Source organism: Aedes aegypti, chromosome 3 (assembly GCF_002204515.2).
Source record: "Aedes aegypti strain LVP_AGWG chromosome 3, AaegL5.0 Primary Assembly, whole genome shotgun sequence".
In the NCBI taxonomy this organism is placed as follows: domain Eukaryota; kingdom Metazoa; phylum Arthropoda; class Insecta; order Diptera; family Culicidae; genus Aedes; species Aedes aegypti.
The window spans coordinates 131,951,585-131,968,262 of record NC_035109.1 but is presented as its reverse complement, the minus strand read 5'-3'; the positions used below and the strand labels follow the sequence as shown (position 1 = coordinate 131,968,262).

General features: G+C 41.2%; 1 protein-coding gene across 1 annotated transcript; it reads left to right on the top strand.

The window, feature by feature from the left end:
- Positions 1–2,083: 2,083 nt before the first annotated feature.
- LOC5569943 (polypeptide N-acetylgalactosaminyltransferase 35A) lies at positions 2,084–14,968 on the top strand. Its single transcript, XM_001658789.2, has 4 exons — positions 2,084–2,302; positions 2,993–3,526; positions 13,373–14,672; positions 14,732–14,968. The coding sequence occupies exons 1-4, from the start codon at positions 2,280–2,282 to the stop codon at positions 14,861–14,863; spliced, it is 1,989 nt and encodes a 662-aa protein (XP_001658839.2). The 5' UTR covers positions 2,084–2,279; the 3' UTR covers positions 14,864–14,968.
- Positions 14,969–16,678: the final 1,710 nt, after the last annotated feature.

The following is a 16,678-nucleotide window of genomic DNA, read 5'->3' as shown; positions in this document are numbered from 1 at the left end:
CGAAAAATTTCAATTTTAGCGTTACGTAATAAATGGACGCTGCCTTAATTCTCCAGTACTTTATCCGGTGATTCTCCAGTCAGTTTTTCTACCACATCCTCCAAGATTCCGTTGAAAACATGTTGAAATTTTAACCTTAAACTTCTCAAGAAATCTCCAGGGTTTTCTCAGAATTTCTTTGAAATTTTAGCCAACTATTTCTTTAAGCATACCTTCTGGAACTAATCCATAGATTGCTTCTTAGGTTTCTTTGGAAAATCCTTCAATATTTCTAAGAGATTTCTCAAGAAAGTTTTCAAAACACGTTTTCAAGCATTCTTCCAGGACTTTTCCATGTATTTCTCCAAGGAAATGTGAATGAAATTTTCCAGCAAGCTGAGAAATTAAGTCGTGACGTATTCCTAAAGCAAATTTTAGGGTAGCTTCTGTTAAATCTTGCGTAAGTTCTTAAGTCATACTTGACGAATAAGGATATATCTCATTCTTTAGGAAATTTTAGAATATTTCCTAGTTTATTGCTAAGAGAATTGAAAAAAAAAAATGAATTGAATCTCTGAATAATATCCCGTAGGGTTTTGTGAAGGAATTTTGGAAAAAACAAACTGCTGTAACTGGTGTGCAACCTTAAATTAATTTTTGAATATCCAATAGGGATTTTTGTGAAATTCAATGAAAAATATCTGTAAGGCAGCATCCATTTATTACGTAACGCTGAAATTGGCGAAGTCGTTACGCTTGCGCCTACCCCCCCCCCCCCCCCCCCCTTCGAGCGTTCCGTAATTTGTGGATGACGCCTAAGAACTCCAGGAATCATTGGATGAAATGCTGGAAAATTGAAATTCTTGTCGGGTTTCTTGAAAAAAAAAAAAATCCTTGACGATTTTACCCAAAATTTTGAAATTTACCTTTGCTGATTTTCTGTGGGAATCTTTGGAAGATCTCTTACAGTACCAACTGGAGAATTTGGTTGAAAAGTTAGTGAAAAAATATCTGAAAGAAATCCTAGGATAGTCGTTGGAAAATTTTTCAAAATAATACCTGAGAAAACAACTGGAGGTAGTAACGTTAAAGTGCTCAAGGATTTCCCGAAGAAAATTCTGGAGAAATTCCTTAAAGCATCCTTGGAAAAATTACTGAATGAATTGGTAGAGAGATATCATGAAGATTTTCTGTATTATTACTGTATACTGCATTATGTGTCTGAACCCTGTATTAGTTCCTGATAGTATTCTAGATGAAATCTCTGGAGAAATCACTTGGAGAGTTTATGAAGCTGTTCTCGAGAAATATGAGAAGAAATTTTGCATCATAATTATCTGAAAGCAAGATAAGGAAAAAAGAGACTGTAGGTAGAGACCATTTTGGTTACAATAGAGACTTATGAGACCTTTCCTTAAAAATAGATCTTTCCAGAGACTTGCATTAAAATAGAGACCAAGTCTCTAAAAAGAAACCTGACTAATAACTAACCCAGCAATAGATATGTTAATCCTAGAGCACTCGACATAGAGATATTAAAAACAGTGTAAGTCGAAAAAAATTCCTACACGAAAGGATCCTCACTGAATAGCCTAACATTTTTCGATTATAGAGGCATGCCTCTGCATGGTAAAATCAAGCGCATTTCTGGTCTGCTGAAAATTGCCGGTGCGAGCGCTTAAGCTAACCCCCTAAAATGGTAATTTATACCGCACACTTTTTTTTTGCGTGTAACATAGAATACTTGGGTGGGTGTCAAAACTCGAAAGATGAAACGTCGTTGAAAGGAGCAAATTGGAAATAAACGAAAATTTCTTGAAAGAATCATTTTCTTCCGAAACAACATATAATCCAACTTTTTGTCCCTAAACTAGATATAAAAACTGCATCTAATGTTTGAAATTATACTAATATAAAAATTAACACAACTCCTTCCAAAAACATGATCACATAAATCTACAAGACGTGCAAGCTATTGCTTGGGAAGATGCTTCAATGAATGTGGAAACGAACCCACCTACAGATAGATCCAAATGAACCGGGTTTCTCAGTCCAAATGGCAGCTCTGGCTCGATGTAGTTGGGTGATTTTCTCCTAGATGTCGCATTCATCGCTTTTTGGCGTTTCGCTGCTGGTGATTTTGATATTCTATTCCATTCTCAACAAAAACAGCAATTCGTGATAGAAATGTGCTCAAAAATGTTATTATTCGGTCAATATTCGTACTTTAATTGTTATTCCAAGTTATGTTGAATAGGTGAACTTGTTTACGGATGGTCATTAAACTCTCATCCGAGTAAATGACGAAAGACAAACCCAAAAGGTAGGACAATTGGGAAGCGCCCAGGAATGCACCTAGAAGTGAAAGTATCTTCGCGAAAGTTGTGAATGTTTGGCTATCGGAAGTACAATCATCCCACAGTTATGGAACAACTAAGGGTCATTTTTCAGAATAAAATATGATTAAAAATCATGGTGACGCTATACAAAACAAAATTACTTCCCTGGCACTGAAGAATATTTTTTTTTAGAATTACATCTAAACATTTGCAGTAAATTCGCAATTAAATGTTGATTTCTATAGAAATTTCAAACGTTGTCCATCCCAAAGATAAGGATCAGTGGGAGAGGATGGTCCTTATTATGGATTAAATCGACTTATATTATGGATCAGATCACTATAACAGCAATTTATCTGCGAAATGTTAATGGAATCATGCGTTCTCGCCTTTGATTCATTATTGTGGTGTGATTCCAATGCCCCAACAGTTATGAATCAACGCTTCCAGGAATATGGCTGACAGTTTAGTTCCTACGTGCGGGAAAAATGATAGATTTACGATTTGCGTAGATAAAATATGTTCTGCGTAATTGCAACTTAATATCCGTTTAATCCAACTTTGATCCACATCTGTGTGCTATGCATAACTGTGGGGTAACTGTACCACGCGATTGATAACATTTTGGCCTTTGCAATATAACAGTAACGGTTAATTATCTCGATTTATTCCAGAATCTCAAAGATGGTGAGCAAATCGTTTCTTTGGGGCGTAATTGCCGCATCGCTAACCTGGTCGGTTAGCTTGTATCTCTACTGGAGCTTGAGTAGTGGCTCCACATCTGTTGCTTCCATACCCACTGGTGCTGGGCTCCGCGGCCATGGAGATAGTGGCAATTCTTTGGCCGTGATAGGCCCTGTGGAACAGACAGAGGAAGTGGAAAAGAAAATGATGTTCCAAAACGGTCACCAGAACAATCTGGTGGGACTGGATCCGTTAGAAGGAAAGACAGACACCGGGAAGAGCTTTAGCTTTTTCAAAGATAAATATAACCGGTATCGGAAGGAGCAGGAGTTTAGAAAGATAAGCCACAAACTAATGGATGAGCTGCAGCCAATAATGCCAAATGGAACAGACGAATTTGGCATGGTGCGGAATTCCGAAGAGCAATTCATCAGAGATGTTGGCTACAGGAAGCACGCGTTCAATGTGCTGGTTAGCAATAAGATCGGTCCGTTTCGAGGGGTGCCCGATACGAGACATAAATTGTAAGTATAGCTGATGAAATGAGGGATTTGGGTAAAATTGGCAGGGCTTGTAGCAGGTCGGTATTTAGAGACTTCTCGTATATAGTATTGTTGAGAGGCCCCTCACCGACATCGCCACAAGGGCTCTTCAGCTGATAGGTGTCAGACTGACAGATGCCAACACGATCGTCGGTGTATGACCCGGAAGGCGTCATCAGTTAGATTTTGCGATAGCAAGTGATTCACACGTTTTTAGTAATTGTAACCTGTAGCAAATAAAGTTATATTTTATACTGTCCGTGAATCGCGTGCGTACCTTCATTTCCAATATCGCAACAGTGGCGACGAGGTACAGAAGTTTTCGTGCGAAAAAGTTGCGCGTTCGTCGAAAAATACCGCATTTTTGTGGATCGGAAGACCGGGGATAAAGTGCAATGGCGGAGACTAACGGAGGATCAGCGTCAGGAGGGCAGCCGCAGCCAACAAACATGACAGAGGCTGTGGTACACATTCTGACTAATCAGCAAGCCCTGATGAGGCAACTTGCGCAGCAGCTGACCGCCACACAGATTGCCGTCAATAACTTGTCCCGCGACGAATCGGTGCTGGACTCTCTGTCAAGCAACATGGCGGAGTTCACCTACGATAAGGAGAATGGGCACACATTCGACGCTTGGTTTTCCCGTTACGTTGACCTCTTCGACAAAGATGCCGGCAAATTGGATGACGCAGCAAAAGTGCGACTTCTTCTGCGAAAGTTGAGCCCACCCGACCATGAGCGCTACAACAGCTTCATCCTTCCGAAGCTCGCTCGGGAGTTTACCTTCGAAGAGACGGTCTCTAAACTTAAATCGCTGTTTGGTGCCACAGTTTCCACATTCCGACGGCGATATAACTGCTTGCAGACCAATAAGGACGACGGAGATGATTACCTGGCTTACTCCTGTAAGGTAAACAAGGCGTGCGTCGACTTCAAGCTATCCGAATTGACGGAAGAGCAATTTAAGTGCCTCATTTTCGTTTGTGGCCTTAAATCAAAGCAAGAGTCTGAAATTCGGATGCGCCTAATCAACAAGCTGAACGAATCGGCGGACTTAACCCTGCAGCAAGTGGTGGAGCAATGCAACACCCTAGTCAACCTGAAGCAGGATACGGTGTTGGTTGAAGGTTGTTCGTCATCGGTGAATGCGATCGCTTACCCCAAGCGGACGAAACCGAAGCGGCTGGCGTCGGCAGATAAGAGCCATGAGCAACCTAAGACCCCCTGCTGGTCATGCGGGGGCATGCATTTCAGTAAGGACTGCCGATTCAAGGACCATCGGTGCAACGAATGCGGAAAGTATGGGCATCGTGAAGGCTACTGTGCATGCTTTTCGTCCAAATCAAGCAATACTGCAGCCAGTACGGAGAGAAAGAAGAAGAAGATGCGGAATCAACCATTGGCGAGGACGGTAACAATCCGAAGCGTCGGCCAGCGTAGGAAATTCGTCGATCTCCAACTCAACAATGTCCCTCTTCGTCTCCAGTTGGACACAGGGTCCGACATCTCCATCATTTCGCATCGGTCATGGGTCAAAATTGGTCGGCCGAGTGCAAAACCAGCAGTATTTTGTGCCAGAACAGCGTCCGGAGAACCACTTCAGCTAATTGCGGAACTGGAATGCAATATTACCCTCAACGGCATCACACGCGGGGGTAAGTGTTTTATTGCATCTCCTAACGTCCATCTCGACATTCTAGGCATAGACTGGATGGACTTATTTGGTTTGTGGGATCATCCGATCGCTTCGTTCTGCAACCAGATAACGTCGCAGCCAACACATCAGATGGTTGCTCTTCAAGCGCAGTATCCTGAGGTGTTTACCAGTGAGATGGGTCTATGCAACAAGACTCCCGTCAAACTGGTACTCAAAGGCAACCCCAAACCGGTGTTTAGACCAAAACGTCCGGTAGCATATTCCATGGAGCAAGCAGTTGAGGACGAACTGCTGCGACTACAAGGCTTGGGCGTTTTAAAAAAGGTGGATTTCAGCGATTGGGCGGCACCCATTGTCGCAGTACGGAAGCCAAACGGAACCGTTCGCATCTGTGCGGATTTTTCAACAGGCCTTAACAGCGTGCTGGAGGCAAATCATTACCCATTGCCTTTACCAGAGGATATATTTGCAAAGATGGCCAACTGTCGGATTTTTAGTCATATTGACTTGTCCGATGCGTATCTGCAGGTAGAAGTGGACCCTGCCTGCCAACCACTCTTGACCATCAACACGCATAAGGGCCTCTTCCAGTTTACACGGTTGTCACCAGGTATCAAATCCGCCCCTGGAGCCTTCCAACAGCTGATGGACGCAATGTTGGCTGGCCTCGAGTATACCGTTGGTTATCTGGATGACATCCTGGTAGGTGGTCGCAACGAGGAAGAGCACCAGCGCAACTTGCAACTCATTCTCCAGCGGCTCAAAGAGTACGGGTTCACCGTGCGCATCGAAAAATGTAGTTTTGGCATGCAGCAAGTCAAGCACCTGGGGCAGATTTTGGATGGTAACGGAATTAGGCCAGATCCTGAGAAGACGACAGCAATCGTTAATATGCCACCACCGCACGACGTTTCTTCGCTTCGTTCTTATTTGGGAGCCGTAAATTATTATGGCAAGTACGTCAAGGATATGCGCAACTTACGACACCCCATGGATCAGCTGCTAAAAGCAGGAACGAAATTCGAGTGGACGCCCGCTTGCCAAGCATCATTCAATCGATTTCGAGAAATCCTGCAATCGCCGTTACTCCTTACGCACTATAACCCCAAGATGCCTATAATTGTATCCGCCGATGCATCTGCATTTGGGCTGGGAGCTCGAATTGCACACCAGTTTCCTGACGGGACGGTCAAGGCAGTGTATCACATTTCCCGTAGCCTGACAGCAGCTGAAAGTAACTACAGTCAGGTTGAAAAAGAAGGCTTAGCACTCGTTTTTGCCGTTACCCGCTTTCATCGAATGCTGTTCGGTCGAAAGTTCACCCTCGAGACGGATCACAAACCGCTACTCGCTATTTTCGGATCCAAAAAGGGGATTCCGACGTACACGGCTAATCGTCTCCAAAGATGGGCATTGACCCTACTCCTCTACGATTTCGAAATCCGCTACATCTCAACCGAGAGCTTTGGGCACGCTGATGTTTTGTCACGATTGATGGATCGCCGCATGCGCCCAGATGAGGAAATCGTCATTGCCAATCTCGAAATGGAGTACTCGATCAAAAGCGTTATCAACGAGTCGTTAGAAGTATTTCCGCTATCGTTCAAGACAGTTCAAGCGGAAACTAAAGCCGATGAGACTATACAGCAAGTCATTCGGTTCGTCAACACAAGTTGGCCTTCGAAAAAGACGGATCTATCTGATCCTTCAGTGCAACAGTTTTATTTGCGCCGTGATTCTCTCACCATTGTAGCCGATTGCCTAATGTATGGAGAACGACTGGTTGTTCCACCAAAGTTCCGTAAACGGGTGCTCCATCAGTTACACAAAGGTCACCCGGGTGTGGAACGCATGCGGTCAATCGCCCGACAGTATGTCTACTGGCCACACATCGACGCAGATATTGCCGATCTTGTCCAGACCTGCACCGCATGTGCCTCCGTAGCAAAAACTGATCGTAAGACGTCACTTGAATCGTGGCCTGCACCTGAGAAGCCGTGGCAGCGTGTGCATCTAGATTATGCAGGTCCACAGGATGGATGGTACTACTTAATCCTGGTGGACTCCTTCAGCAAGTGGCCCGAGGTGGTACGAACCAAGGAAATCACCACCGCAGCAACCATACGCATGCTTCGCAGTATTTTCGCCAGATTCGGGATTCCTGAAACACTGGTAACAGATAATGGCACACAATTTACCAGCGGTGCCTTTGAATCGTACTGCGAAAAGAATGCTATAGTCCACCTGAAAACTGCTCCTTTCCACCCGCAGTCGAATGGCCTCGCAGAGAGGTTCGTGGACACCTTTAAAAGGTCGCTCAAGAAAATCACCGCCGGAGGGGAATCATTAGATGAAGCCATCGACACTTTTCTCCAATGTTACCGGTCAACACCATGCCGCAGCGCACCAGCTGGAAAATCTCCCGCAGAAATTTTGGTTGGCAGACCAGTTCGAACATCACTTGCGCTGTTACGACCACCTTCACAGTTCCACGATTTGAAGAACTCGAGACAAGAAGAACAATTCAACAAAAAGCATAGTACAAAGCCGAGAGAGTACACTCCACAAGAACTTGTCTGGGCTAAGGTGTACAATAATAATAATTGGAGCTGGGAAGCTGGGAAAGTGGTGGAACGCATAGGCAAAGTGATGTACAACATTTGGATTATTTCGAAGCAAACATTAATTAGATCTCACTGCAACCAGCTTCGAACTCGCCACCAACCCGATGATCACCAAGAACAAGCGCAGTCACCAGATGACCTTCAAATTCCCCTTAGTATTTTGCTGGACAATTGCGGTCTCAATACGACATCGGCTTCGGAGGTTGCAGTTGGCCCTGCTCTGCAACCAGGACTTCAACAGCAGCCCACTCAACGTGAAAACCAACGCCGTCCCACAGGCAACCAAATGCAACAACCGATTCCTACTCGCCAGTCTACGAGGGTTCGTAGACCGCCTGTGAGATATGAACCTTATCAACTTTATTAAAAGGGGGAGGTGTTGAGAGGCCCCTCACCGACATCGCCACAAGGGCTCTTCAGCTGATAGGTGTCAGACTGACAGATGCCAACACGATCGTCGGTGTATGACCCGGAAGGCGTCATCAGTTAGATTTTGCGATAGCAAGTGATTCACACGTTTTTAGTAATTGTAACCTGTAGCAAATAAAGTTATATTTTATACTGTCCGTGAATCGCGTGCGTACCTTCATTTCCAATATCGCAACAAGTATCATACAGGCGTATCTGCAGTGATCGATTTCTCTTCGAATGTGTACACGAAATCCACACAATTTCCCTGACATTTTACGATGCAGCATGACGAAGGATGATGAGTCGTTTCTATTGAATCAAAAATAGCAGTCAAAAACGTTTGCCTGGGCAAGTTATTAGCTTAAGAGAAAATCGATGAAGAGAAATCGATCATTGCAGTTACGCCCTTATGATTATTTTAATGCAAGTCTCTAAAAAGTATATTTTCAATTGAAGGTGTCCATTATGGGCGATCAGGTGGTCAAAAATAAAAAAAAATGACCGTTATTATCAGAAAAAACGCCATCAAATCTGTGCTCACCTATCGTTTTCTGTAGCTAAGCTGCATTTCTGAAAAAAACGTAGGGTCCATTTTAAATTTATGCACTTTTGATTGTATGAGTCTACAAATTCGAAGGAAATCTGAGATATTTCACCGGGTTCTTATTGGTCATGATTATCAGAAGAAATAGGCCATCAAAATTTGGTTTACAGTTGTTTTTTTTCAGTTATTTATAACCTCTGGGCGGAGTTTTGAATGAAAAGATCGTCGAAATTTTGTGTTACGCCCTTTTTGGTTACACTCATGAAAAACACTAATTTTAAACAGAATAATTCGGTATTATAATACTGTCGAGCATGTTCAAAAGTTTTCAATGAAATATTGCAATTACATGCCGCCAAAGTCCTTCACAATTAATCGATTTTCACAAGCTAAAGCGATAAAAGCATTACGGAGCCAATTTTCTATTAAAATTATTATACTGCCCCAAAACTTAAACTTCAATTGCTGAGTAATGCACTATTGGCCAAACTAATTTTTTTTTCTTTATTAAAGTGGTTTTTCGCCCCAGGCGATGGTTGGTTTGACTTTATTAACGAGATTTTTAGCCCTGGGCTAGTTCATCTCGGGACCAACGGCTTTACTTCCCTTCCGAAGGAAGTCGTCACTATAATTTTAGTGACTATCTCGGGGATGGGATTCGATCCCAGGTCCTCGGCGTGAGAGGCGAGTGTTCTAACCACTACACCAGGTCCGTCCCCCCGCCCCAGGCGAGTTCACCACTATTTTGTTCTATTCAATACATATTTTGTGCGTTATTGAGGTTTACGTATGATGTTTATGGCGTGAAACCTTTGATTAATTGCCTTCTTCTCAAGTATTCGTATTGCCATTCCTTTTAGATCAGATCGCTTTATACATCCCCGCGTTCTTGAGAAAAGTTATGAGGCTGGATTCACTATTTCGCTCATTTTGTAGCGCTGATCTGATGCTGGATATTCCGAATTTCAACCTTTCCTTTCCATGGAGGGACAACAGCAGTTCTCGCATTGCTTCCGGAAACCAGTAAAACCTCCGAAATTGTAAGAGATTCGGGTGTGACCAGTTCTGATCCTCGAGAGGACACATTTCCATCTGTTAGGCAGATCATACCATCTATCGGTAGTGTTTTTTTATTTTCCGTGTAAAGCATTCTCTTTCTTGTTCCTACCAGCATTGCATGCATCCTTTATCTTCCCATTAAGCCACAGTTTTATATCTGCAGCCGGCGTAGTTCGTATCAATGGTCGTTCATTTCGTCCAAGGTTGGCCAAGCGGTCAGCCTCTTCGTTTCCGGTTATGCCTTCATGACCTGGAGTCCACATAAAGGTTATGCGCCTACTTTCTGAGTTTAGCCCTTGGATCCAAGGGTGGGTATTAGTGGTTGTCTGCAGTTGCTGAGTCCGTCACGATTAATAATGGACCATCGCATGGTTGGGATGCAGCTTGAAATATCGCCATATGCTTCTTCGAGGGAGGTGGAGTAGATTCCGAAACCCACCCTTCTAATGCACTCTATCAATAATACACTATCAATTCTTTTGTGATCATTTGTAGCATACATTACATCATTTAGATGTTTAACAAATCTACAATTTTACCTGTGGATTTCCCGGTCTTTTCGATCAAACAAGTAAGAATCCTGGATAAATACAATAGTGAAAGAATTGTATGAATCAATCAATCCATTTTCATGTCAACTCGTAAAGAGTAAGTCTCAGTACTTGAAATACGCTTAAGAAAAGTAAGAAATATCGGTTTTTATTTGATTTCATTAACCCTCTAATACCCAACCTCGCCGTACCTTTTATATTTTTGTATGATCAACCTATCGCAGAAGAAGCATCAAGCTGGTATTAACATAATTTCAAGCATGTTTTTCCGTTAATTACACGGAAAAATAAAAAACAATCCAGAAAAAAATAATATTGTTAAAAGTACCGTAGAGGCTTCAAGATGAAAAAGGATAGGGATGTTCAAAAATAAAAATTATAAAAATCAAAAACCAAAATTCATAGATTTGCGAATAAAAATAATTCATTGTCCGAAACTAAATAAAATAAAAATTTGGGTATTAGAGGGTTAATTTGAAATCATAACACTTGAAGTGCATAATTTTCCATGTCTTCCTCGAAGATCAATACTTAAATCAAAACTCTATTAAGATGATTCTGAAAACAAAACATCAAATTTGCATCTTAAATCTCATATGTTTGACATGGTATGGCAAAAATATTTTTGGCCGCCAGTCGACATGGAAAATGTACATAGTAATCTCTAAAGTATCTTTTTTCACCAAAATGGTCTCTAAAGTCACTATTTTCCTATTTCTCCTTGCAAACTACTCAAGGAATTAGTCTAGTGATTTTTTACAGAGATTTCATGAGCACTTTCAGGAGCTTTCCTTCAGGCATTCCTCCAATGATTTTTACAGTTCTTACAAGAATACCCTCAAAGTTTCATTCACAGGGCTGGTAGCGATCAGACAGCAAAATAATAGTGACTTTATTGACTAAAATGATTAGAATAGTGACTAAAAGTGACTTCAAAATTATAAGCATTTGTGAAAAAACGACAGCATTTGTTTTTTGACAAAAGCATTTAACACATCTGGATTTTATTCGATATATTTCTTTAAGAACATCTAATAGGATCCAGGGATTACACTGAATACTATTTCAATGATATATATTAGCTATACATTTAGAAAATCAACTCAATAAATGGAGTGTTCTTTCAGAAAAAATGTTGGAGTGCTCCTTTTCATTAGTTCATTAGGAATTTCTACAGAAGTGTCCGTGTCTTTTAAAATTGAGAAAATCTCTCGCGTATCGCTCTCTGTAACTATTATAATATGCTGCACATTATGAGAGACTGTTTATCGTATACTGCTACAACTTTGATCAGATTGGCGGGATAGTGTTTATTGCATGATAAAACCCCTCTAAACATGCTCTAGTCCTGGGGGACACTATTGCTATTGGAAGTTCGTGGATAGTTTATCGGTAAACAAGCGAGAAAAATGGATTTTATCATCGCTCTCTCTTTGGGGCTCTCGTTCGCTACTTCCATTTATCAGACTTATTACAACTTGTGATACATTGGCGATCGTGGACCGCAACAGATGGGGTGTTTTTCTTTACTTGCTTTGATCGTGCTTCATACTCAAATGAGAGCGAATTCTGCAATGCCTGAGCGGAAACATCTTTCGAAGATTTTCTGGAGAATTTGCCGAAAGGAGTTGTTGGAGTAATTTCTGAAGGTTTGCTAAGATAAATTCTTAGCCTAAATTAAAAAAAAATCATGCACGACAGTTTCGGAATTTCTTAAGAAACTGTTGAAAGAAGCAGCAGTTGATTTCATGAAGATATCCTCGGTAATCTTGTACAAGATCCTGGAAGATTAAGAATTTTCTTGAGAAATGTGTGAAATAATCTATGGAGGAATTCCTGAAAAAGTTAAGGTAATTATAAAACGAAGCCAAACCTTGAATTTTCAAGTGCACAAGACTGGAGAATATGACAACAGTTCGCGTTGAAAACCAATCAAATTGCTTGCTTGCTGGTGGTGACAAATGGGTTAAATTTTCAACGCGGAGCGCTGTTTGGTTCTCAAGTCTTGTGCTCTTGAAAATTTGAGGTCTGGCTTCGTTCTATAATCACCTTAATTTTGAAATCTGGAATCTCTGAAGTAATCTATGAAGATAAACTTAATAATTAAATTCGTTAAATGAATTCCTGAACAAATCTTTGTAATAAAACCTGAAAGGAAGCTTGGGCTAAAATCTGTGTGTTTATCTCATTTGTTACTGACGAAATTCCTAGGAAAATCTTGAAGTAATGCATATGGTAATAAGGGAAAAGCACTAATTTTTGACCTATAAGAATTCTGGGCCAATTTTCGGATTTTCATACAAAGTATGCCGAAATCGTGTGGATGGGCCTAAAATTGGTGCTCTTCCCCTACTTGTCGTAATGTCAAGAGTAATACTTGTCACAATCCAATAGAGAAATGTCTGGCCAGCTTTTCTAATAAAAAATCATACTAAAACTCTTATCTTATGGTTTTTGTATGGTCTCTATTTGGTTCCAGTTAAGTCTCTTTTTTCAAGCATGAGGTTACTATTAGATACACAGTTGGTATCAGTTCTGTATCTGCACTTACTTTTTACAAAGAGTTTATTTGTATATAATAATGATAACAATCCGTGGGCCATCAGAGCCACTTTTATTCGATTCCTCAGACAATTGTACATAAGATTCAGTTATTTTCTTAAGGTTACTCGATGCGTTCACAAGATACATTGTGCGTCGATACAAATGGCTAGCTCTACTTTTATGTATGACTAGCGACGTAGAATTGGCAGTTTCTAAAAAAATATTGAAACAAGTTGCAATCATTTTTTGTATCTTTGTTCAAACCTTTTGCGCTTTTGCAACTTTCTATAAATCACGTGCTTTTATTAGATGTTTAGATCAGCCCCACTCGTCCCTCGTGATCTTATATTATTGTATTATTATATATTTTTTTAAATTTAATACACATCATACGTTTTGCTTGGCGTTATTATAACTTTGAACAATTTTTATTCCAGGTGCCACGAGCAAAGCTACGATAAAGTGCTTCCATCGGCTTCCATCATAATGTGCTTCTACAATGAGCATTTGGAGACGTTAGTCCGCTCCGTGACTTCCATTATTCGCCGAACGCCATCGTATCTGCTTCATGAAATCATCCTAGTCGATGATTGCAGTGATTTGGATGATCTCCGGGACAATTTAGAGCATGAGTTGAATGCCCTCAAGAACAGTAAAGTAAGACTGATTAGAAATGCGGAACGAGAGGGATTGATGCGATCACGTGTCTATGGTGCTCGGAATGCCACGGGAGACGTGCTGATATTCTTGGACAGCCACATAGAAGTGAACGTAGATTGGGTCGAACCGTTATTGCAGCGAATCAAGACGAACAAAACAATTCTGGCCATGCCAGTTATCGATATCATAAACTCCGATACGTTTGTATACTCGTCAAGCCCTCTTGTGCGAGGAGGCTTCAACTGGGGTCTACACTTCAAGTGGGATAACCTGCCAAAGGGGACGTTAGCAAAAGAAAGTGACTTTGTTGGCCCATTCCAGTCACCAACAATGGCAGGGGGACTTTTTGCCGTAGACAGGCAATACTTCAAGGATCTTGGCGAATACGATATGGGGATGGATGTATGGGGCGGAGAAAATCTAGAAATATCCTTCCGCACATGGCAGTGCGGAGGGTCTATCGAACTAGTTCCTTGTTCAAGGATAGGACACGTTTTTCGAAAACGTCGGCCTTACGGATCTCCTGATGGCTCAGACACTATGATAAGGAACTCTCTTCGACTATCTCGTGTCTGGATGGATGATTACATAAAATATTTCCTGGAAAATCAACCTCAAGCAAAAAAAGTCGATCCAGGAGACCTGACGGATCGTCACGATCTGAGAAAGCGACTAAACTGTAAATCCTTCGAATGGTATTTGAAGAACATCTACCCGCAGCTAAAACTTCCAGGAGAGAAAACCACAGATAGTAATGTGTCCCAACCCAAGTTCCAACCGTGGCACTCTCGGAAGCGCAACTATATCAGTAGTTTTCAGATTCGGTTGAGCAACAGCAGTCTGTGTGTAACAACGGAGAGTGCAAAAGAGAAGAGCCTGTGGAAGAAAGGATCCCATTTGGTGCTGCATCCTTGCCTGCGAGTTAAAGCACAAATGTGGTATGAGACGGAACGGGCGGAATTGGTACTTGGCCAGTTGTTGTGCTTGGAAGCACCCTCCAGTGCCACCAAAGGTTCACCAATGTTGAATAAGTGCCACGAAATGGGTGGCGATCAGGCTTGGAAGCACAGGAAAACGGTAATTGATTGCACGAAGTTTTTGTGCCCATCTATTTACATTACTGATTTCTTTTACAGAAAGGTACCCCCATCTACAATATTGCTTCCGGCAGCTGCTTGGCAGTTAAGCAAGCTACGAAAGGTGCTCTCGTGGGGTTGGATTTGTGCGTAAACTCACCACGCAGTACGTGGGACTTGGTGATTTCATAGTCGTACAAAAGTTAGAGTAATCGACGGTTGTCTCTTACCAAACGAAATGTAATATCTCGAATAATTCCAGATCTTGATAAATATAAGCAATGTTTCATTTTCTAACTTGTTATTTTTGGGGAACGATCGGAGAAATTGTCCGATTCAGACAAAACGCTCAGATATAATGACTTAATTTAACATACGAACAACGAACTGTTCTCACATTAACTTTTTCTTTCCCACGACTTTGATTGACTTTACGGAAAAAGTGGCGTGATCGGTGAGTTCGGTTGAAGAAAGTGAAAAAGTGCCGCGATCGGTTAGTTCTGTTTGATCTTTCGACCTTGACACTTGCTTTTGCCGGGGCGAGCGACGAGGGCAGGATCAAACATGTCGCGCGTTGGTCTAGTAAGTGAAAAAGTGGCGTGATCGGTGAGTTCGGTTGGAGTAACTGAAAAAGTGCCGCGATCGGTTAGTTCTGTTTGATCCTTCGACCTTGACGCTTGCTCCTGGGCAGTGCGTCAAGAAAGCCCGAACAGTTTTTTTTTTTGGGTCGCGCGCTTATTTTTTTTTTCCTGAGTGCTTTTTTATAGCCGAGCAAACGAGTGAAGCCGAAAGTGGATTGTGGCTGCTCAGTCAAGGATAACGAATCAATTGGTGAGCTCGTTTCATGCTACTATTTCTAATCTATAAAATATGTATGACTGCACATTCAATCGTTACAATGGTGGGATGTAAATATGATTTTTCAACAAACTATGGATGGTTCGTCACTGTAAGTGTCGACACAAACTCTGATTCATGATTTATTTATGTTTAACATTTTTTTTTCAGAACACCTCTTATATACCTTTATTTTTGTAATTAAAAAAAAACTTTGAATGGTTCGACACTACAAGTGTAGACTTGCGAAAGGTTCACTTTATTCAACAAACTTTGGATGGTTCGCCACTGTAAGTGTCGGCATAAGAATAAGAGTGTTCTATGATGTCCCAACCAATCGAGTTTTTTGTTTCTTTTCAAATGAGTAAAATATAATAACACATGCTTTCGTCCTGATAGCTGTAGGAATGTTACATTTAGGTATTTGTTCAACAAACTTTGAATGGTTCGTCACCTCAAGTGTCGGCATAATTTTCCTCTACATAGAAATTGTTCATATCAAATGAAAATATGGCCGGCGCCGTTATTGACCCTGTATAAATAGAGGCACTGAATTATGTACACTGAAGAAGATTATGGCCAATCCCAGCCGAACTTCTAGTTGATTCTTTGTGCATTTTCACTGACTTCTGTCAATCACGGAATAGCAACCATTGATATGTGTAGTCAATCTAAGCTAGCTAAGCTAGCTAGCCCACGACTTTGATTGACTTTACGAAAAGAAATGCGGTCCTATAAAAAGTACTTCAACAAACAATGTTTCAAAAGAGGTATTTTTTCAAAATCAATTTAATTATTGCATAGTATTCATAGTATTAGTATGTCTGAAGTAGTGTTGGATCTTTCGACCTCGACGCTTGCTCCTATTAAAAAGTTTCTACAAAAAATGGGATGAATTGAAACTGCTATTTTTGGAGAAACCGTTCGCTCATAATGGGTGCCTGGTATCAGAAATTAAAGAAATCGCTAATGGGTTTGATCAGTAAAGTTTTGAAATGTTCATAAAGTAACGTGTTTCTCTTATGATTTTATATTGTCGAAAGCGATTGGTTTTACACCATCGATTGAAGAGTTTTACAATTAGTGAAAATTCACATGTGACATACTTTGATCCAGCTTGTAGAATGTTTTCAGTGTATAAACAACCCCAGTGTTAAAAAGCAAAACCCC

Coding starts and splice junctions, on each gene's coding strand:
- LOC5569943 (XM_001658789.2), top strand. CDS start 2,280: ATGACGAAAGACAAACCCAAAAG. Junction 2,303..2,992: donor ACGAAAGACAAACCCAAAAG/GTAGGACAATTG, acceptor GATTTATTCCAG/AATCTCAAAGATGGTGAGCA. Junction 3,527..13,372: donor CCCGATACGAGACATAAATT/GTAAGTATAGCT, acceptor TTTTTATTCCAG/GTGCCACGAGCAAAGCTACG.